This window comes from Hesperophylax consimilis, chromosome 30 (assembly GCF_061612785.1).
Source record: "Hesperophylax consimilis isolate HC1 chromosome 30, BYU_Hcon_1.0, whole genome shotgun sequence".
Taxonomy (NCBI): domain Eukaryota; kingdom Metazoa; phylum Arthropoda; class Insecta; order Trichoptera; family Limnephilidae; genus Hesperophylax; species Hesperophylax consimilis.
The window spans coordinates 4,840,688-4,864,683 of record NC_142865.1 but is presented as its reverse complement, the minus strand read 5'-3'; the positions used below and the strand labels follow the sequence as shown (position 1 = coordinate 4,864,683).

At 37.3% G+C, this 23,996-nt stretch overlaps 1 protein-coding gene across 2 annotated transcripts in view; it reads right to left on the bottom strand.

Annotated features, from left to right (window-relative positions):
- Nucleotides 1–301: 301 nt before the first annotated feature.
- LOC149409549 (uncharacterized) overlaps nt 302–23,996 on the bottom strand; it is a 49,328-nt gene continuing 25,633 nt past the window's right edge. For both annotated transcript variants that reach the window (XM_089649689.1, XM_089649690.1), the window contains exons 3-8: nt 23,485–23,645; nt 21,606–23,013; nt 14,902–15,079; nt 11,875–12,072; nt 3,948–4,055; nt 302–2,260 (exon numbers count right to left, since the gene is read on the bottom strand). In XM_089649689.1, the coding sequence (XP_089505815.1) occupies nt 1,990–2,260; nt 3,948–4,055; nt 11,875–12,072; nt 14,902–15,079; nt 21,606–23,013; nt 23,485–23,645 (2,324 nt within the window). In that variant the 3' untranslated portion in view covers nt 302–1,989. The remainder of the gene's footprint in view (nt 2,261–3,947; nt 4,056–11,874; nt 12,073–14,901; nt 15,080–21,605; nt 23,014–23,484; nt 23,646–23,996) is intronic.

Genomic DNA, 23,996 nt, shown 5'->3' with positions numbered 1-23,996 from the left:
TGGAGGAGGGAACAGGGGTCGGAGTCTGCAGGGATCCAAGAGGGAACTCAGTATACCTCTAGGAATACACTGTACTATGTTTCAAGCTGAGATGAAAGCCATCTTGGCCTGCGCACAGGAGAATATACGTATTGCGTACAGGAATAAAAACAAAAGCATGTTCTGATAGCCAGCCAGTCCTAATGGCACTGGGAAGTAACCGATGAGACTCCAGATTGGTTATGGAATGCAGGACTGTTCTTACAGAACTCGCTACCATCAATAAAATAACCCTAATCTGGGTACCAGGACATAAAGGTATTGAGGGCAACGAGCGGGCTGACGAACTAGCAAGGAAAGGGGCGTATGCACCACTTGTAGGATCTGAGCTGGCCGTAGGAGTAGCAGCTTGCCACACTAAATTACATATTGATAGGTGGGTCAAATCCCAGCACCGCAAAGAATGGGAGAGGGCACCTGGAATGAGACAATCCAAAGGACCAGACCCTAGACGAACCAAGAAACTACTCGATATGGACAGAAACTCACTGAGGGAACTGGTAGGACTACTAACGGGACACTGCCATCTCAGGAGACACATGCAGATATTGGGAGTGGAAAACACCAATAGATGCAGGATATGTGAAGAGGATGAAGAGACTCCAATTCACCTGGTGGTGCCAATGTCCTGCCCTGGTGGGAACTAGGCTCAGATACCTGGGGAGACATACAGTAGAACCAGAAGATATAGCCACATACCCAATAACAACCCTGGTGAACTTTATTAAAGGGACTGGGTTGTTGTTAAAGGATTGAGGTAAAATGGGAGATAGTACAATGGGCCTATGGCCTAAGTGCTCACGGGAACTACGTGTAAACCGTCTCCGCCCTTTAAAAAAATATATATATATTTAAAAGCACTTGTAAAAATTGTATTTTCATTGAATAATTAAATTAACGCTATCTATTAACGAGTAGATTATAATGTATGTTACATTTAGCCTTCAGATAAAATATTCAATTATAAATTATTGTTTTATTTTGAATTGGTTGTGATAATTCTGATAATCAGTCTAATCTTTTTAATATTTTTTTACACTAACTCCATCTGGAAGGTCCGAGTATAATAATTTCCCTCAGGAGCTCTCATCTTTGGGGATGCTGTGTGAAGGGCATTTTAAAGGAGAGGAAGGAATGAATTGTGGAGAGAGCCGTTGAATTCAAAAAGTCGCAGAAACGAGCCTTATGAGATACATCGAAAATATATTATTTACGATTTGATTACAAAACATCAACTTTTCTCTACTTTCTACAAATGTAATTGCATGTATTATACACGGTGTCCGGAAACTCGTAGTACAAGCGGGAAACTGGAGAATCTACACCACATGGGGAACCCAAAAAAACATAAAGTTTTTTGATTTGAGCATTTTCAAAAAAAAAAAAAACCAAAAAAAAATATTTTTCGGCTATTTTAGGGTTAAAGTTTTTTCTGGTGTTTAGGGTTGAATAACAGATGTTTTAACCCTGCAGAGCAGAAATATTTTATGATTACACCGGGTTAAATGAAGGGTGATTTCAAAATAATGATTCAAATCCGAGTTTCTTCATTTGTTTTACTTTCAAATAGTTTTAATTAGTTGGGTACTTTGATCTTCAGTAATAATTTATAAGAATTTGATTAAAAAAAAAAAAAAAAAAAAAAAAAAAATCAACTTCAAACTCGATTTACTCGATAACGAAAGCTCAAATAAAAAAAAAATATACTACAAAATCGACTCCAAATGTGATGTAGATTCACCAGTTTCCCGCTTGTACTACGAGTTTCCGGACACCCTGTATAAACCTTCCGGAAGAAATTCTCTAAATGATAGTGAAAACCCAATCAATATCCGTTGCGTAACTTAGAATAATTGAGCAACAAACAGACAGACGCGGATAGCGACATTATTTTAAACTATTTAGAGATGCTTCAAGTCTAATCTCCCTTGTTTCCATTATGCGTGATGTTCACGTTTCTTTGGGTGTCCCCTTCAAGTTGGCGTACTGCTTCCCGAGGAACTGCATGGCCTGCTTATGCGGAGTGTAGGCTCCCCGGACATTGCCGTAGTTTTCCTTGACGAACAGCGCAAATCCGGAAACTTGGCGCTGCGTGCGTTTCACGGGTGTGGACATGATGAGGCCGTCCTTGTTCTTCTTGTTGCGCAGGCACTCGAGCGTGCCGTAGCAATAGCCGCAGCGTTTTCTCTCCGTGTCGATGGATTTGGAGTGGCGATCGATGCTGCATTGAAAAAATGATAAGTTAATTTATGTGACCGTCTCTCTGACATAAAAATAATGGTCTATGATAGAGTTTGTTGGCAGTCTTTGAAAGAAAAATCTTTGGATAATGATCTATGATACGGAGTTTGTTGGCAGCCTTTGAAAGCAAATTCTTTGGACCAACGCAAGAAAATTCAAATAATTTTTTTGTCCGTCATATTAAGAAATATGGTCTAAATAGAAATAAAATCACCGTTTTTGAGCTTGTTATAGTAAAGCGCATTTAAAGTGAAATGACACTAAACTGCGCTATATAAATGCTATGTTATTATTAAATGGTGTTAGAAAGAGAAAACATTATGCTTTATATTTAAGTCTACAAGTTAACTACAAAAGAATTAAAATGTGCGCTTCCATGAAACCAAAGACTGAAATTTGAAAAAATTTATGAAACATTTTATTGATTACTAGCTGTAACCCGCCACGCGTTGCTGTTGCTGTCTGTGCAGATAGAGAAACAAAAGCGCGTGTTGCTTTAACATCCAACAGATAGCGCTGTTTAAAAAAAAAAACGCATGTTTTTACCTGTCACAGGTGACTTCTATATGATATAGGTATATAAAAACACATGTGTATTGGAATGCAACGTTTTGTCAAAATTTCAAAGCAATCAGTGAAGAATTTTCGGAAATTTAAGATTTTGAACAAATGAACATTAACATTTTTATTTATATGGATTTTTATAAGAATCGTCAAAAAAGTGAGGTGGCCACGATGTTTATAAAACATTTGTATAAAAATGCGTGTTTTTTTTTTCATTATCATTAATTTGCGTTCAGTGTTTAGAGTAAAAAAAACATAAGGTAAGCCATTTTTAAAACTTTTTTATGTTTGCATTAAAAATCCTAACTTTAAAAAAATTTTGTTTATTTCTAATAATACAGGGTTTTCCAATAAGAGGTGTTATTTTGAATAGCCCGCTATTTCGGTAGATTTTTGAAGCTGTCATTTTTTGACATTTGACAAGTAGAAACTACGCCATTAATAAAAATGGAACGATACACGCTTCAACAACGCATTGAAATTATTAAAATTCACTTGAGTGAATCAAATGCAAATCATCTTGAGTGATGAGGCCCATTTCCACCTCGGTGGCTTCGTCAACAAGCAAAATTGTCGCATCTGGGGCTCGGAAAACCCAAGAGTTATTGTTGAAAAGCCTCTCTATCCTCAACGTGTGACTGTTTGGTGCGGTTTATGGTCCGGCGGAGTCATTGGTCCTTACTTTTTCGAAAATGAGGCTGGAGCAACAGTTACGGTGAATGGATTGCGCTATTGAGAGATGATTAATGATTTTTTATGGCCGGAATTGGATGGTATTGATCTGGACAAAGTTTACTTTCAACAAGACGGCGCTACGTGCCACACAAGCAACGAAACCATTGATCTTTTACGGAAAAAATATCAAAATAACACCTCTTATTGGAATCCCTGTAGTACAAGTGTTTTTCATCACCTTTCAAATGCATTTTCTTAGTTTTAGGATACATTCAGAAATATTCCATTTATTTGGTGCCCATACCATGATGTTGATTTTGATTGTGGCCAAGAGGGAAGGATCTATACGGTTATTTACAATTTTGAAAATAGTCAATGTGACACAGAAACTGTTAAATTTTATACTTCAAAAGAAGAAAACACATTACCTGTAGCCGCACTTTACACACTTGTACGTGTACTTGCAGTGAATGCTGAGCGTGTGACACACAGGGATGGCCACTAACTCGGGGAACTCGTGCAGCGTTTTGGCAACCCTGAAAAGAATTATAAAATTTTAGCTAAACATATTAATTTCCGCTTTTGTTGCATGGGTAAGTAATGTGAAATATTCCTGCCTAACATTATTTAAGTTCAATGGACTTTTCAAAATTAGAATCTACTCATCATATCAGACAAGCGATAAAGTAGGTACCAAAATTATTTTATGAATCAATAATCCTTTATTCGAAATGTGTATTTTTTGTTTGTTTAAATAAGAGGTTCCCAGAGTGGTCTATATGGACCCCAGGGGTCGATATCGGCTTCCTGGGGGGTCTGTCAGCGAGAAAAAAATTTGGGGGTCCATGAGTTTCAAATACATACGAGCAGACCCCCATTTACCTCAAATCAATATTTAGGAGTTCCGTAAATGACACAACACAAATAACACAGTTTACGTAATACTAATAATAGACTGAGAAATTACTTATTTGATATTTGTATGTTTATATATCGTAAAGTTGTTTATTGAGGTATATAAATAGAATCTACGTTCCTTTTCTCGTTAAGAAGTTAGTTAGAATTAATATATTGAACCAAAACATTGCACATTGGAAGCCGCGAATTTTCCTAGTTCCCCAACTTGTTTTTGAAAAACGTCCAGGGTAATAATGACGTTCAACATTTAGATGTACTTTACAGAGACTTCAAAACTAAGTTTGAGGACATTTTGACTGTGGAAATGGAATGTTGAAGAATCGGATATCATGTGACAAGAAGAACTGATCGGAATTAGCGCTAACAAAGAACTTAAGGGGCAGTTCTGTAGGGCCAGCTACAGAAAGAAATTCCTGTTGCTTATCCTGCTTCATTTTCATTTAGTGTAATACATCACAAGGGTGCCCCTGTCTGCACAATGTTTTTTTTTATAGTGAATACCTCACAAGAGTCCCAACTGCTCCCGTCTGGAGCCAGTGAGACTATGGCATCCCCAATTGGGGGATGTTGTGAGGCTGAAGGTAAGTGGGGAAGGGAAAGAGGAAGGTGGGGAAGTACCTGGCTATTCAGATCTAGTCACTAAACACGGCTAAAGCCATTTGGAGCAACGAAATGTAAAGACAGAGCAACTATACCGCCACCCGGTTGTAGGACAGGCAAGGGAAGGGAATCTTTTTACGAAAAAGAGAAATGATTATCACATGGGACGTTAATAGTTTTAGGAAAATTCAATATTCGGCAGGCAGGGGGTCTACGGAAAAAAAAATATTTGGCAAGTGGTCTACGGGGCAAAAAAGTTTGTGAACCTCTGGTTCACAGATGCTTGGAAGAATTAATAAAATGCGGCCAATCGTCACATTGACGACAAGAATGGTACCAATGTCGTATTGACGGAAGGGAAGGATGTGGCCAATTGTCAAATTGACGACAGGGATGTGACCTATACCGTCACATTGAGGGCAAGAATATTACCAATGTCATATTGACGGTAAGGATGCGGGCAATTTTTACAATGATGAAAAGAATATGACCTATTGATGGCAAAGATGTAGCCAATTGCGACATTGACGACGAGAATGCGTCGCCAGCTACTTTATCATGGACTCTTGCGATACATATGCATTCATCACATTAGCAAACAATATTATACGTGATTTAAATACGACCATCATGGATCCCACTAATAAATTTACTAAAGAACAAATGGGTAAATTAACGCCTCAACTCTCAGTGCTATTAGGCAATATTAGTTTGGTTTCCACAAAAGTTGGTTTTCTTGAAGGTGAATTGAATGCCTACAGGAACATTTCACCTAATCATTCCAAAAATTTGTCAACTACCAACATCGAAACGGAACAACTAACAGGAATTTGCGAAACTTTGAATGAAATGGACGAGAGAAAATCGCGATCTAAAAATGTAATAATGTTCAATGTTCCTGAAAGCTCAAGCAATTCTCAAACTGCAATAATGAGCGAAGATCTGAATAATGTCAAGAATATTCTTAACAATGTTGATAATGTAGATACCCCGCTAATTAAAGTGTATCGATTGGGTAAGAAGGACACTAATACAACACGCCCCATCAAGGTCGAACTGTCCGATAAATATCAAGCCAGAACTGTTTTACAGAAAAAAGGAATACCGTATGGAAATGTAATTATCAAGACCAAGAACGACTTAACTATGCTTCAACGGCAAGAAGTACAAAACTTGTGGAAGGAGCTGGAGGATCGAAAAATCAAGGGAGAAAATAATTTAACTATCAAATATATCAACAATAGACACAAAATTATAAAAAATATACCAAAAAACTTATAACCGCGCCACGTTACATCTTTTACCAGAACGTCAGGGGACTTCGGACTAAACTCAGTTACTTTAGAACTAATGCACCCACCATCACACAGGACATCATCATACTCTCTGAGACCTGGCTGGAACCATCGATATACTCAGCGGAGCTCGGTCTACCTAACCACAGTATCTACCGAGTTGACCGAAATCGGAACACCAGCTCCAAATCAAGAGGAGGAGGCGTCCTGATAGTAGTAAATAAAAAAATTTCATCGAAATTATTAAAAAACAAAAACAATGATGTTGAGCAAATTTTTGTAATGTTAAACGATAAATCCAAAAAAACTATCATCGGATGTGTATATATTCCACCAAATTCTAATATAATAATGTATAAAAATCATTGTGAAGATGTCGAGCTACTCAAATCTAACCACCCTAATCACAATATTATAATTTGCGGTGATTATAACCTACCTAATTGTAAATTTAATGATTTGGATTACTTACCATTAACGGCGTGCGAGAGAAAAATCTTAGACATGTCGAACTATTTAGGTCTATTTCAATGTAACAAAGTGCCGAATTGTAGTAATCGGATACTTGATTTAATTTTCTCTACTGATGTGGATATAAAAGTCTATGAGTCAGCCGAATCCTTTGACCCAATTGATAATCACCACCCTCCACTTACAATACTATTACCTATTACAATAGAGTGTGACCCCCTAATTAAAAATTGTAGTCGTAATTTCATTAATGCTAATTACCAGGACATTAATCATGCACTTAACAAAGTAAATTGGTCTGTTCTCAAGGAAGGTGATCTCAACTATAGCGTAGAACTATTTTACTCTCAACTGAATAGTATCATTTCCGACACAATTCCTCTAATTCATCATAAAGTACGAAAGTATCCGATATGGTTCAGCAAAGAATTAATTCAGTTAATTGTTATTAAAAAAGAAACACATAAAAAATATAAAGAACACAGAACAATTCCCAACTATATGGCATTCAACAATATTAGAAGAGATTGCAAAAAATGACAAAAAGATGTTATAAAAATTACATTAATTCTGTTGAGAACACGATACTTCATGATGTAAAATACTTTTGGAAATACACAAAATCAATGAAAAACAATGATGCTGGTATTTCTGGTAATATACGTTACAGACAAAATAGCTCCAGTAAAATTTATGAAATTGTTAACATGTTTGCTGATTACTTTAAGGACGTGTATGAACCTGATATTCCAGATGACTTAATTCCTTACTTCAATACGGATTTAAATTTACACTTATCGCAAATACACATTGATATTGAAGACATTATAGTCTGTATTAAATCACTTGAACCTAAAACAAGCTCGGGACCTGATAAGATTCCTTCCATCTTACTTAAGAATTGTGTCCAAAGTTTATCTGTTCCGCTTAATATACTGTTTAATAAGTCACTCTCCACAGGACACTTTCCAAAAATATGGAAACTTAGCTACTTAACTCCTGTATTTAAAAGTGGTGATAAATCCTTTGTTGAAAATTATCGGCCTATCTGTATTCAATCGTCTATACCTAAACTTTTTGAGAAATTGATTCTTAAGAAAATCAGCTTCTTTGTAAACTCTTGTATCGCAACTTGTCAACACGGCTTTATCTCCGGCAGATCAACCTTGACTAACCTAACATTATATGAAAATTTTATTTCCAATGCACTTGCCAACAAACAACAAGTTGATTCTATATATACCGACTTCAGTAAGGCGTTTGATAAGGTCTGTCATAAAATCCTCATTAATAAACTTTTGAAACTCGGAATTAATGGAAACCTTTTATCTTGGTTTAAGAGTTACTTACTTAGGCGTCAGTTAACTGTCTGTATTAATGATCACTTATCCTACATGTTCGAAGCTACCAGTGGCGTACCCCAGGGTTCGCATCTTGGTCCTATACTTTTTAATTTATTCATTAACGACGTAACAAACATATTCACCCGTGTTCTCATTCTAATGTTCGCTGATGATATGAAGATATATAGAATTATTGACAATATAGAGGACTGTCTAACACTTCAATCTAATATTAATAGCTTTAACGATTGGTGTCTTAAAAACAAATCAACACTTAATGTAAAAAAATGTCAACTTATGAGATTCCACAGAAAAAAAAATCCATTGTTGTTCACCTACTTTCTCAATAATCACACCTTATTATCTGTTGATGAAATAAGAGACCTCGGTATAACCTTTGACACTAAATTAACATTTATTAAACATATTAATAATATAACCAGTAAAGCAATGCAAATGTTAGGATTTGTCTTACGGATTTCAAAGGATTTTAAAAATATACAAACAGTCAAATTACTTTACACTTCACTTGTTAGAAGCCAACTAGAATTTAACACCACCATTTGGAGTCCTTACTACAGTGTACATGAGAATTCCCTTGAGCGAGTCCAACATAAATTTTTACGTTATATTAATTTTAAATTGGGAATACTCATCGAAAACATTAATTACCCCTCTCTGTTACATTTATTGGGACTCGATACATTAAAAGAAAGAAGAATTTGTTTTGACCTATTTTTTTTATTTAAAATCGTTACCAACATGTTGAACTCCCCTGAACTTCTTTCGCTAATATGTTTCCGTGTACCTAGTCGATCAGTTCGTTTCAAATTACCCTATCATTGCAACAATACAGGATCTAACGCTGAACTCAATTCCATAATGAATCGCCTACATGTACTTGGTAATAAATATGTTTTGGATGAATCTATAAACATTGCTAGTTTATCCTCATACAAACACCACTTAATTAAAACTGTATGTCAGCGCTTCTCTGATTGAATATAAACAAATACAGTTTTAAAGTATTAGTTTATCCGGGATTTATTGTAAATTAATTGTTTATATATTTATATATACACATTGTTGCATTGTATTTATAACAACCATTTCTTTTGTTCTCTTTTATGTATTTTGTATTTATATTTTTTTTATCTATGTATATTCTGTATTTATAATAAGTAAAACAATTGTTTTCTTTTGTAAAAGCCGCTATAATTGGCGTTAATAAATAAATAAATAAATAAATTGTCATATTGACGGCAAGGATATGACCACACAATGTTGTCACATTTAAGACAAGAATGCGTCCAATTGTCATATTGACGGCAAGGATATTTTTTTTTTTTTTTTTTTTTTTTTTATATTTACTCCACACAGGAGGCCCTGAAGAAAATAATTTCCCTCAGGGCCTATGTCATCTTTGGGGATGCTGTGTGGAGGGTCTTTTTGTGGAGAGGAAGGAGTGAACATGGGTCTTGAAGAGTCCCATGTTGTAGGAGGGAGGAAACACAGAGGCCGGCAGTTCGTTCCACAGCCGAGCTGTTGAACTTAAGAACGAATCGTAGAAGCGACCCGTTCTCATGTGACAAGTGTCAACTGTGTACAAATGTTGGGCGCGCGTTTGGCGTGTATCCCGACTACGCACCGGTGCCGAAGGGATCAATGACGCTAGTTCCTCAGAGCATCTTCCATTGTAATACCGATAGAACAAGGACAGCATACCTACCTGACGCCTGTGCTCTAAAGATTGCAGTCCGTTTGTTAAGATTGGGGAATCTATCAAACGGACCGCCCGTTTCTGCACAGAGTCAAGGGTTTTTTTCAGGTATTTAGGGGCTCCAGACCAGAGATGGCTGCCAAATTCGACCGTAGGGCGCACTTGCGATTTGTACAGGGTGAGCAGTTGTGTACTATTAAAGTATCTGCGGGCCCTGTACAGTACGCCCAGCTTCTGAGAGGCCAACTTTACTCTGGCTTCGATGGAGCCCCCGTACCTGAGCTGGTCACTTATAGTTACACCAAGCATATCAATGGAAGGCCTGTTCGGAAGATTGCTTCCGTTGAAGGAGACTAGATTATCATTTGGATCCCTTTTAGACGTAATCAGACAGGATTGGGTCTTTGAAACATTAAATTCGACGAGATTATTTTTACCCCAGGAGGAAATACTCTCGAGATAACCGTCCATTCTCTGCTTCAAAGCCCTCCGAGCCGTTGGAGTTTGTGTGCCCTTTGGGGGCTTATCAAACAAAAAGCTATCATGAACTGTACTGTCATCCGCGTAACAATGAATCGGTGCACATGTCAAAAGGTCATTGATGTGCAACAAAAACAAAGTCGGAGACAGAACCGATCCCTGTGGGACGCCAGCATTTATGGAGTGCGAGGAAGAGGTGAAACCGTCAGCAACCGCCTGAATCGACCTATCCCTTAAAAAGTTAGCAATCCACGTACACAGGGATGCGGGAAGTCCGTAAGAATGCAATTTGTTGACAAGTCCTCGGTGCCAGACCCGGTCAAAGGCCTTGGATATGTCTAGTGCGACCGTTTGGGTCTCACCGTGACGTTCCAGGCACCGCCCCCAAACATGCGTCACATACGCGAGAAGATCACCGCACGAGCGGTTCCGCCGGAATCCGTATTGACGGTCGTTGATAATTTTGTTCTTCTCGAGGTATGTGAGCAGTTTGTCGTTGATCACACGTTCCATCACTTTGGACAGAACTGATGTGATCGCTATGGGGCGGTAGTTGGCCGGGTTGGAGCGGTCACCTTTCTTGGGAATAGGGTGAATTACCGCTTTTTTCCAACCAGAGGGCACAGTGCCACACTTCAGGGACATTTTGAAGAGCTTTGTCAAAACCGGAACTATTTCCGCAGCACACCTCTGCAATACCAGGGCAGGTATTCCATCAGGTCCACTAGCTTTGTTAACATCGAGCCCCCGTATGACGTGGAGTACATCCCGATGCCGGATCCTCAGCTTTTTCATATAGAAGCCGCAGTGAGGAACCGACGGCGGAACAGCACCCCCGTCGTCGAGGGTCGAGTTTTCCGCAAACATTTTCCCTAATAAGTTAGCCTTTTCGGTGGCGGTGTTTGCTAGTGAGCCGTCAGGTCTGGTAAGAGGTGGCAAACTGGGTTTGCAAAAATTTCGACCTATTGAGCCCGCAAGCGACCAGAATGCTCTGCTGCCATGCGGGCAGGCAGCCAGCTTTTTGCTGGTCTGCAGGTCGTGTTCGAATTTTGACCTATTAATGATTCTCTTGCATTCCTTTGCCGATTTGTTGTATGCTAATCTGCTTTCGGGCGTTCGAGATGTGTTGTAGGCTCGGTAAGCCGCGTTTTTTCGTCGAACTGCTTCGGAGCATTGTCGACTGAACCACGGCTTTGAGCCCACTCCAGTTTCTTTAGTAGTCGATTGAATGAAGCCATCCATCGCCGATTTGATGATATGACCACAATGTTGTCACATTTAAGACAAGAATGTGGACAATATTATATTGACGGTAAGGATGTGCCCACAAAGTTGTCACGATCAAGACAATAGTGTGGCCTATTATCATATTGACGGCGAGGATATTGTCAATTGACGGTAAGGATATGATTAATTGTCACATTGAAGGCAAGAATGTGCCCCAGACAGTTTTGAAGCAGAAGAAGGCAGCTTCTCCGTGGATGACCTCATTGAAGTCCGGCCGTCTCGGAGGTGAAGGAACACTTACCACTTCTTCCAGCAGGGCCCATGGCCGTCCTTGAGCTGGCCGTCGATGAGCCACGCGGCCGAGTGGCACAGCTCGTGCGCCAGAGTGTCCCGCAGCCGCTGGGCGCAGTCCACCACCTTGCTGGACAGCTCCACCGTGGACCTCCTCACTGAAGTCAGGCCGGCCGTCTTGGAGCGGACTATCTTGTTGTTGGCGCGCCTGAAATTATCAACAGACAATGATAAGATTAGGTTTTCAGTAGATCGAGATTCCCTTCATTTATGAAGCGGCAAAAACTTATTATTATTTTTTTTTTTTTTATCTCGATATAATAAGCCGTAAATAATATGTATAATTAAGCAGTAATTGTCGATTGAAGTGCTTATATATATTGAATTATTTGGCAGGTTGGGAATAAGCTGACGTGGCTTAGTGGTCCAGAGCACCCGACTGGACATCAGAAGGTGCGGGTTCAATTCCCGTCGGCGGCATTTATGTTTCTCGGGCGATATTTTCATTTTGTTTGGATATTTGGAAACCATTGATCTTTTACGATTGAATATCAAAATAACACCTCTTATTGGAAAACCCTGTATTAAAATGAACCATCTGGTAAAAAACTGCATACTCTTCGAGAAAAAATAAAAATTATCAAAGTAAAAAAAAAATCACACAATGATGTAGTTAGGCGTTCATTTAAACACATTCATTTGTATGTGAAATACGTATCTTTTTTACGAATATTAATTAAACATTTGAGTATAAATGTAGCATCCCTAAATAGTATAAAATAAAGTCCCTATTCGCATCTGTCTGATTGTGTGCTTAGTTCTTCTAAACTACGCGACTAATTTTGATAGGATTTTCATTATCATTTAGAGAATTTCTTCCGGAAGGTTCATATATATATAATAAGAAGTTGATGTTTTGAAATCGCTTACATTACCAACGCTGGCTAAACCTTATGAGATACATCAAAATAATGTACTACAGAATTGTACATCATAAAAAGGCCTACAGAAAAGTCCTTGATGGTATATGTCTATCCAGCAACACTGGGTACACGTCAGCTGGTTTTTCTATATTCCCGCACCCATTGTTTATTTCAATAGGACATCGGTTCCACTGCAGTAATAAGGAATTCCCATTGACGTCAGAAGAGATAGACTGGCCCCAACCTCTGGAACGAGGATCAAAACCACCTGACGATCATTTTGGAGCAGGAGACTTCCAGCGTGTCTTGAAAAAACCGTGACATCATCCGTGAATTGACCGCCGACGAGCGAACATTAAAATAACGAGACCTTCGACAGAAAAGTAAAGTTAGGTAACAGTTTGCAGCGCCTGTTGTGGGACTTTTCTACGCAAGATCAATACTGTCACATCGGTTTATGTAGCAACTACTACTGGAGATTCAGGGATGTATACATCAACTCTAAAAGTGTCTAACTAAATACTATAACAAAATATTCAATCATGGAAACATGCGGAACTTTTTTGCGGCATTTGGAATTTGCAATTACGTTTGTAACTGCTGTTTCACGCAATATAAAAAGGAGTAGTAATTCGCAAGCAAATTTTATAAGTCTTAATAATGATGATAGAATGCAAGGTGACTGAAAACTGACGGATTCAATCATTGACCAGTCATTGAAAGGGATATGCCCACGTCACCTCCCGCACCTCGCAAGATGATTTGTCCCCCTCACCTTTAAGTTCCTGTCTACTACTCTCATGTGTAGTAAAAATTTTAAGACTTATTAAACGTAGAATTTACAAATCGCCATTTAAAAACTAATAAAACACCAACACATTAAAACACACCGTTTGGTTGGTACCGGTCTACGTGAGTAATATATGGTCTACAATGTCTTTTTCTTGTGTAGCAATGCAGATTTATTAACACCGGTAAATTGTTTATCAGGTGCGGACATGGATGTATTTTTGCACTTTGGTTCAATACAATAACATTAGTGACGAAATGCTAACATATTACTTAAATAAAAACTCTCGACTACCACACAAAATACAGCGGCTTTTCGAGAATGGTGACATGTGACATCACAAGTCATCGTCTATAGATTTGGTACGATTTTGGGAGACACGAAAAATTAAAACTTACTGATATTTAAGCTAGAAGGTCATTCATTATTGATAATAAAAAAAGGGACTGAAGTTCTTTATTAACCTTTTGAACGCGTTAATTTGCTCCGTTTTATCTATACCTATACACGCAATTAAATGTCAAATTATAGCATTCTGGCATGATTTATTGGACTATATAAACAGAACAGACCGGTCAGTGGTTGAGTGGGCATAGCGCTTGGGTCTCACCCGAGCGTCGCGTGTTCGATTCCTCGGCTGGCTAAGTCCTCCATCACAACACAAGCAACATTTTCGGCTTTCTGTGGTGGTAGTAGGAGATTTTCAAACATTGTTGGGTTATTCGTAACCCGGGAATGTTTGTCTTTCTTTTTAAAAAAAAAAAAAAAAAAAGAACAGATTATTCTCCACAATATGAAAACAAATTCTCGTGTGTCAACACTCTTAGATGTTTATAAAAACACCGTAAGTACAAGTACCGTATCTTTTGAATGTGGTCCCACCATTCACTCGGCGTGTGTGTACTTAGGCCACTGCGTTGATAGACACAAGTGGGACACCATGAGCACTTTTAGTTATGAAAAGAATAAAAAAAACAATCATTTTTAGTTATGAAAAGTTGTGAATGACATACTAGTACTAACGCCATCCGTTGACAAAAATGTAAACTAAAGGACTAAAAGGCGCGAAGAGGCGCACTTGATTATCGATCTTTTTTTATGAAATACAATTTAATTTTTGAGAAATTCTTGTAGATGTCAGCATCGTGATAGTTCTACGAATGTCCAAGTGAGCAAGAAATACATTTATGACGAAAGAGCGCTGGAATATCGGCCGTCAAAGTTTCCGTATCAACTGTTGATACAGCCGCGTGTGAGTATAGACTTTTTGCCGTAACAACAGTTGATACGGCCGCGTGCAAAGTGTTAAGTAAAAATATGTTACCCAGCCGTAGAAATAAGGTTGGTGTTCCACACGATGGGAAGATCGGCATCTAGTTGATTATCAAACACTTTCTCATTGAACATCACGAACAACCTCTTTAACAACTCGTCCTTCCTCTTCTTGTAATTCTCTTTGAATAATTTGGCTTCTTTATCACACCTCCAAGAAGGTATATTGTCTGTGAAAAAAACAACAGTAAATTTAATACAAATACAAAAAATGAACCTGTAAAAAAAGCAAAGTTTTTTTTAACTATATTTATTAATACACTTCAGGCGGGAAAGGTAGTTCTATCTGTCGATTGATGTTTAATGGCGGGAAGGATAGTTCTACTGAAAAGGAATCATGTTCAGATTCAATCTCCAAAAAAAACACCATAGACAAAATATCCAAATAGCCGAAAAAACAGTATGGAATGAAAATGTCAATCAAGAAAACTCCCTTAACATAGTCAAGATAACAAGTGAAGATATAAGAAATACCATAGCCTCCCTAAACACAAATACCTCATCGGGAAATGAACTGATATCAAACAGAGCAATTAAATATCTACTAAATGAGCTAATCTACCCACTGACGTACCTTGTAAATCTTTCAATAAGAAAAGGTATTTTTCCCACACGTCTCAAAGTTGCTACGATTATTCCAATATACAAAAGCGGTCCCAAAAATGATATATCTAACTATCGACCAATTAGTCTATTACCTACACTATCGAAAATATTGGAAAAAGTAATAAAAAAACAAATGGTTAAATTTTTGGATGAAAATAAAATATTATCAACGACACAATACGGTTTTAGGGAAAACCTGGGTACTGGTGATGCTATAGCTAAAGTAACAAATACAATTATAAAAAAACTGGATGAAGGTAAAAAATGCTTGGCAGTTTTTATTGACCTTCAAAAAGCTTTTGATACAATTGACCATGAAATACTATTTTTTAAATTAAAAAAAAATGGAATAACACAAACAACTCTAAATCTAATTAAAAGTTACTTAACTGGAAGAGAGCAGTATGTACAAATTGGTAATAAAAGTAGCAAAACACTATCAATCAAGTACGGTGTCCCTCAAGGAAGCGTATTGGGTCCAATACTATTTCTCATTTATATTAATGACCTTATGAGTCTTCCCATTGAAGGAGACATAATGAGCTTTGCAGATGACACTGTCATTATATTCTATGAACAAAATTGGACAAGCACACATAAAAAAGCGGAGCAAGGTCTGACTGTACTCCAAAACTGGTTAAAAGCAAACTCCCTTACATTAAATGTGAGTAAAACTAAATATCTAACTTTCTCTAAAACCAACAGAGGTCAACCAACGAATGAACATACACTCAAATTACATGAATGTCTAAATAAATATCCGCAATGTTCTTGCCCGCATATAGTCCAAACTAAAACAATTAAATATCTTGGGATCGTAATTGACGACAAACTTCATTGGGATGCACACATCGAAGGAACCTCAAAAAAGCTAACAAACTCATCTATTTCTTCAAAAAATTACGAAATATCTTGTCAACTACAGATCTAAAGAGAGTATATTATGCGCTATGCCACTCTCTACTGGAATATGGAATAATAGGATGGGGCTCAGCATCATCAACCCATATTAAACTACTAAAGAAAACTCAAAATTGGATCATAAAGACCATATTAAAGCTCCCCGTAAGGACGCCAACTACTGATATTTTTAATCTGTTTGATGTTCCAAGTTTACAAAAAATCTATGCTAAAAATATTCTAGTTCATCACTTAAAAAATAAACCAGAGGCAAACCCCTCTCACGATCATAAAACCAGAGCCAAGCAAACAGACATGCTAAATATTCCTAAATGTAATTCTACCTTTGGACAAAGAAACTCTGAATTTTTAGCAATTAAATTATATAATAAACTCCCTCTCAACATCAAACAAAGGAAAACGAAAAATAACTACATTAAGGACATCAAATCTTGGCTTATGGAAATATCGGAAGAAGAACTAACTAATATATTTAAAACATCATCTTAGTTGCTGAAAACGTATTCTAACATATATAGTCCCCCTCAGCACAGGATCTCCTAGTGAGGAGGACTTCAATGATCTGTTTTAATTTTATTTATATATTTTATTTCATGTGCCATACAAAAATGTACCTAATTATTTTAAAAAGTAACTAAATAAAAAAAAATAAAAAAAAAAAAAAAAAAATAGACAAGAACTGCACTAGTCACATAATATTTATGTGACACTACCCTTTCGCCGGCCTCATTTTCAATGGCAGAAAAGACAGTATGTTAACATGTTTTTATATGAATATTATATACCATTCTCTTTGTAAAGGTCCCAACTATATGTACATAACTATCGAATCGTAATGCAAGTCTTCTTTTTATATTTATCTTCGTGCCTTTGGTTTCCATCGGTATTTCAACAAAAGGATAGTATATTATTTGTTGGTGAAATAATTCAATTCCTGGAATGAGGGTTTTTATGACTGTGAAACCCGATTCGAAACGACCCATCTCTGTTTAGCACCCACTCAACTCCTATGTGCAAGCGAGTGAGAGATGTCGGGCGTATTTAAAGAAAGCAGGTATGGGCAAATACCGATAGGCGGACCGTAATAAACATATTACAAGGTTAATTGAGTTGCATTTCAAATAATATCCGAATTTCGTTTAGTACTTTTATAGCTTGGGTATGCTGAGTTAATTAATACGTAGAAATTTTTATTAAAATATTTTAATTATTTTCGAAGATGTAGCGATTTAAAAGAAAATTTACGCGGGACCTTTATTTTCGCCCAGAGACAGCGTAGCACCAGTGCAAAAAATACCCGGCAGAAATATGTTAATAGATGTTTTAATTTATTTTTTTGACTGAGGATTGAACCCTCCTCCCCGGGGACTGGAATAGGTGGCCCAGCTATAGACTTTCTGTGGTAAGTATGTACGCTTTATTTTATAATGCTCTCGCTTTGGGGTGGGGAATTTAAACTTACATTGGAATCACAGGTATTCACAGGCAGAGGGGAGAACGAAATCCTTCTCTCTGACCGATTAACCACTCAGAACATTAGAACGTCAAAAGACGTAAATATGATAATAGCGGTCAAGACATTAGATCGTCTTTTCACGTAAACGCGCGAGATTTTACAAAAATTGATTTATTTCCATCACTAGTATATGGATTGCCATGATTTAAAAAACAGAGTATCGATAATGAATAACGCTACGCGTCTGTATTCAAGAATATCTATGGAACGTAGAGGTGCATTATCTAAGCCGATTGAAACTGTCAAGATGTTCGTTAATAATTTATTGCGGATCTAAATAATTTATTAAAAATATTTTATGTTTAATTAATATTTTTATTTATGTTTGTTCGGTTAATATTTTGAGGTGACTAATAGTTTTTAAATATATTTCTTCAATATATAAAGTGTTATTCCTTTATGCCAGTGTTCCGCAAAGTGTGCTCCGCGGCACACTGGTGTGCCGTGGCCATTTGTAAGTGTGCCGCGAGTCCCGCGTCACTTCTCACAAAGTGCTCTGTAAATCGGTCTTTACTTTTCTGTGCGGCGCGGCGGCCGGAGGTGGCGTGGGTGGGACTCGATCGCTGCGAAGTGGCCGTGTGCTACGCTACATTATCACGTGATTGCGCACGAGCTATCGGGGTCCATGCGCGTGACAACATAACATTACGAATTACGACGGCGACGTTGCGCCCGCTTGTTTAGTAGTCATTCGTTAATGCTAGTGTTTGGTTGTGTCGTCGCGAACTTAATTGACTTTTTTAATTGCAAAAAAATATCCCATATTAAGTGTATTTAATGGATAAATTCGTTAAACGTACCGCAAGTTTGTCAAGTGAAACTAATGATTCCCAAGAAGAAGCAGAGTCAACGAAGAAAAAACCTAAGCTTTTTGATCGGAAATACGATGAGAGCTATGTGCGTTATGGCTTTATATATTGCGGTGACGAATCGTGCCCAATCCCAAAATGTCTTGTTTGTGGAGAAACTTTGGCTAATAATTCGATGGTGCCCAGTAAACTTTCACGACATTTAACAATCCATCGGTGGCTCACAAATATAAAGCCTTCTTTCAACGACCAGTCTAAGAAACAGGTAACTCTCATGAGTTCGTCTTTCAATACATCAAGCAAAGCGCTAAAAGCAAGCTACGTGATCGCTAATATGCTGGTTAAATCGAAGAAACCTCATCCTCTCGCTGAAACTTTAATTTTACCTGTCTGCAAAGAAATTGTCAAAATTATGATTAGCCAAGAAGCCGCTAAGGAAATCGAAAAAATACCTGCGTCAGCAGATACGATCTCACGTCGCATTAATGAAATATCCACCGACAGAAGTGCAGGCTTTGATAGTGAAACACTTGGAGCTGTTAGCAGAAAAAATGAACTCATATTTTCCTAAGTGTGACCTGCAACCTATGGACTGAGTAAGAAATCCATTTTCGAAAAACATTTCCCTTGGAAATTAACAATAAACGAGCAGGAAGAATTCATGGAGCTTAAAACTGATCGGACACTAAAATTAAAATTTTCTGAAACAGAGTTAGCACATTTTTGGCTCCACGTAAAAAATGAGTATCCACTGCTGTCGAAGCGAGCTATTGCAATTCTATTACCATTTGCCACGACCTATTTATGTGAATTGGGGTTTTCAACTCTCACAACGATAAAGTCAAAAAAAGAGAACGCCTGAGGACGATCGACGAAGAGATGCGAGCAGCGTTATCAACGATTGTTCCAAATTTTGATCGTCTGTGTTCAGTTAAACAGGCTCACATTTCGCATTAAACATCTTTTCATGTTATATTGATTTTAATAATAAATATTAATAAAATATTGTTTTATGCCGTAATTACTATAAAAGGAAACTTTTTGGCTTGGTGGCGGCGGAAAAAGATGCATTTTAATTATCAATTGCGTAAAATTAAAATTCACTTCTCGAACCGATTCGGTGACAGTTCGCGGTCATTCTGTCACTGTTATGTGATAAATATCAATCATAATTACACAAACCCGGCTAGACAAACCCTGCTTTGCCAAACACACCATTTAAAACCTGGGATGTTTTTTTAAATTATGATGACATGCAGCTTTCGTAGTTTAACCTCAAAGTTCGCCGTTATTCGTAATAAGCCTAGCCAATCCTATCCAAAATTTACCTTGTTTTTTTTTCTTTGGTGTACCGTTAAAATTTCTTGATTAGTTAGGTGTACCGTGAACATAAAAAGTTTGCGGAACACTGCTTTATGCTACTCAGAAAAAAGTACATTTTTCAAGGCTTTCAAATAATGGTAAGCGATTTTTACATATTTTTGACGTTTTCATAAAATGTATATATTTACGTATAACAACACAATGCGATAGTGGATTTAATAATCTTTCCAAAACATTTTTTAGAATGAGGCTACGTTTCCCAAAACGTGAGTTATGAAGATTTTAGTAAAACTCGTAAATAACACAAAAATTATCACGTTCTGACAGTTCTCAAAGGGACACATAATAAATAAAATTCTATGTCTGAGAGGTTAAATGATGCAAGACAACGGCGTCATCTTATATTTGATATTGAAAAGACCCGGGCAACGCGGAGGACTTCAGCTGGTATGTAATAAAAACTTATTTTTTTAAATGTGAAAGTCCCAAAACTCTCTGGAGTCAATGGGACTATGGCATCCCTAATCTAGGTAAGTTGTGAGGCTGATGGAAGTGGAGAAGAAAAGGAGACGGGGAGGGTAAGTTGTGAAGCTGATGGAAGTGGAGAAGAAAAGGAGACGGGGAGGGTAAGTTGTGAAGCTGATGGAAGTGGAGAAGAAAAGGAGACGGGGAGAGGTTATAAGAAGTTAATAATTAATATGTTATAGACGGGGAGAGGTTATAAGTTATAAGTTGCGGCGCTTTCTACATGTTAAAAAAGGACATTATGTATAAAACCGGTAAGTGGCAGAGTGGTCCAAGGGAATGGTTTCCCACCCAGATATCGTCGGTTCAATCCTCTACTAGCGAATAATTGAATAATTTGAATAATTAATATTCTGTACAATTTATTACGAGATAATAATAATAATAATATTTGGATGATTTGTATAGTGCCGTTTTTGTGCAAAATCACCTCAAGGGCGCTGTACAAGTATATAATACATTTCTACAATGATCTATGTTATTACTAACTATATATGGAGATAATATACAGTACAATACTTACCTGGTAGGTCACTTGAGATTAACAAATAATTAATATTAACTAATTGTTTATTAGCGAAATTAAGATAAAGGATTTAGGAAATAATTGGATATAACTGGACTTTCTCTCAGGAATGGTATATTTAATTTAAGGGTATGACAGCTTAAAAAGGTAAGTTTTTAGTTTAGACCTGAATTCTGTTGGACTTGTTACGGATCTTAGTTCCGGAGGGAGTTTATTCCAAGACTTCGGCCCAGATGCTCCGAAAGCGCGATCACCAAACTTAGTATTTGGCTTGCGCTTAGGTTCCATCAGTCTGCCTACAGCTGATGGAACTATAGTACCTATACTCTATCTAATTTTATTATCCGAGTGCCCTATCCTTGCATAAGCAACATTTTACCACCATAAGGATGGTTGTAGGATGAATTAAAATATTGTGACAACGATCTTCGTAACCTTGGAAAATTTAGAAAAAAATAATTTAAACTTACCGGCTAATGAAGCCATGAACGAATATAACTGAATATCACCAATGTTGAAATTATCCTTTTCGAGTACTTCTTTTTTACTAGGTGCCCTTTTTTTCGGCACTACCTTTTTAGAAACATCATCATTCTCAATTTTTCCTACAATCTCTTTCACGGTTTTACTTTCTTTGGGTTTCAGAGAGATATCTTTAAAACCCCGAGTCAAAAGTTCGTCCAATTCATTAGTTGCTTTTTTTACTTTCGTTTGAACCCTTTTGTCAATTTCATTTTCTTTAGAATCGCTGTCGAATATTTCTATGACACGATCCTTTTTGCAAACGCCTTCGGAAATAAATTCAACATCGTCAGACGTATAATTTTTTTGTAACGTTTTTCTATTTTTCTTTCCGCTAGTTTTTTTCATAATCTTTGCATTGATTTCATCTCCCGTTTCCAAAATGATAATGCTGCAATTGTGATCTTGACTGGTGTTAAACGCGTCACTCTTTCTGATATCACGATACTTTTTCGTGCGCAATTTCTTAACGGGCTTAATTCCTAACCCACTATCGTCATTAAACGGTTTCTTCATTTCGAGCATCAAATTCTCTTTATCATTTTCCGATTCAGGCGATGATCTAAACACGTACTTCTTCTTAACTTTTCTCTTTGAAATGATCAAATCAGAATCGTCTAAATTCGGACAAGGCAATAAATCAGGCATAACGTCTTGTTGCCAATCCAATTTTGGACAGAGTAAATCGTTATTATCATTGAAACTATCGTTGTTAATAATCAAATCTTCGTCAAGCTCGAAAGATAACATTTTCGGCTTCAAAACCTCTCCGTATTTAATATTTTCAAAATCTTTCGTTGTGGTTTTAAAATACTTTGGAATTTCATTTTGTTTCGTCTGTTTGGTTTTCACGTCTGTTAGAGATTTAACATACAAATTCAAAGCATCTAATTTAACCAAAACGTCGTTGTAATTATTATCACTGTCTGAAATGACGAATTCTTTTTTTCTGCTTTTAAAAACAGAACGACTCTTTTTAAATAGTCCCGGTGTGTGCTTCCACACATCTCCGTAAATATCGTTCATAATATTAGCTGTTTTGGGGCTAACTTCACTTGCGTTACAGTTTTCATTACCATCCGTTAATCTATCATCTTTTTCGCTATCCAAAATCTGGTTGTCTTTTTGACACCCGTCCAAGATTTTATCTTTTTTTCCACATTCGTTACTAGTGTTGGTGGATAAATCAAATCTATCCTTATGATTGTCTTCCAATATAGGCGTGCTGGATACCATGTTAGAGTCATCTTTGATGGATTGTGAATTTTGTAAATATTCACTGATAACTAAATCTGGAGTGCCGTCAGTCAGGTTTTGTATGAGCGTGGAAGATGTGTATTTCGGCCGTCTTTTGGTCTGAAAAAGAATAAAACTTAATTACTTGGAATAATAACAACAACAAAAAAACAATGTCAAAGGCAGTGAAATTAGCAGTCCATGACGGAGTTTTGATACAAACTCTGGTGTTAAATTAAAATGATTTTGATGAAAAATAACAACCGCGTCATGATTGAGGAAATTCAAATGGGATATATCGTAATGAACAGGATTAAGAAAGAGACGATTAGACAGTTTGGGCTTGTAGAGCAGATAGAAGACAGAGAAAAGATTGTCAGGAACAGTGGTTGAGTTGGAATCACATCTGTTTCCCACCCAGACGTTAATTCCTCGCCTGGCTAAACCCTCCATCACGACACATGCAACATTTTCCATTTAATGTGATGGTAGTGGGAAATTTTCAAATATTGTCAGGTTATTCATAACCCTGGAATGTTTGTCCTTCTTTAACAAAATTACCCACAAAGAGTCAATGTTTTCAATACTCACGACAAAAGGTGGCGTATCAAATTCTGCCATGTTGACTGGGGACACGGAGCGCGCCCCCGCTGCGCCCCGCAGCCCCGAGGGCTCCCCGCTAGCCCCACCGCGAGCCGGCTGCCGCGGGGGACAGCTCAGGGCTGCCTTGCGCAAGCTCAGCTTCTGGAACCCTGGTGGGAGAAACACACTAATTTACAAATTGACAGGCAAATAATTTCGCTCAGGACAATGTCATGATCAGAATTAGAAAAAATAACTTTAAATCTTCCATACACTGTTTACGCCAATAATGGCTTATTGTTGATTCATAGAGAATTAGTTTACTGGCAATGAATTTTGTTCCCGACCCCCCTTTCTCCTCTCCTTGAGATCTCTCCCCCGTGCCCAGGCAGTCAGTCAAAAACCAAAAGCCGTGACGCAAAGTTAACATTATTACCTATAACGCATCGCATAGCAATCACAAAACTATACTGAAAGTAGCATCCCAACAAGTGAATGATCCTCAATCTCTGTAAGTACCT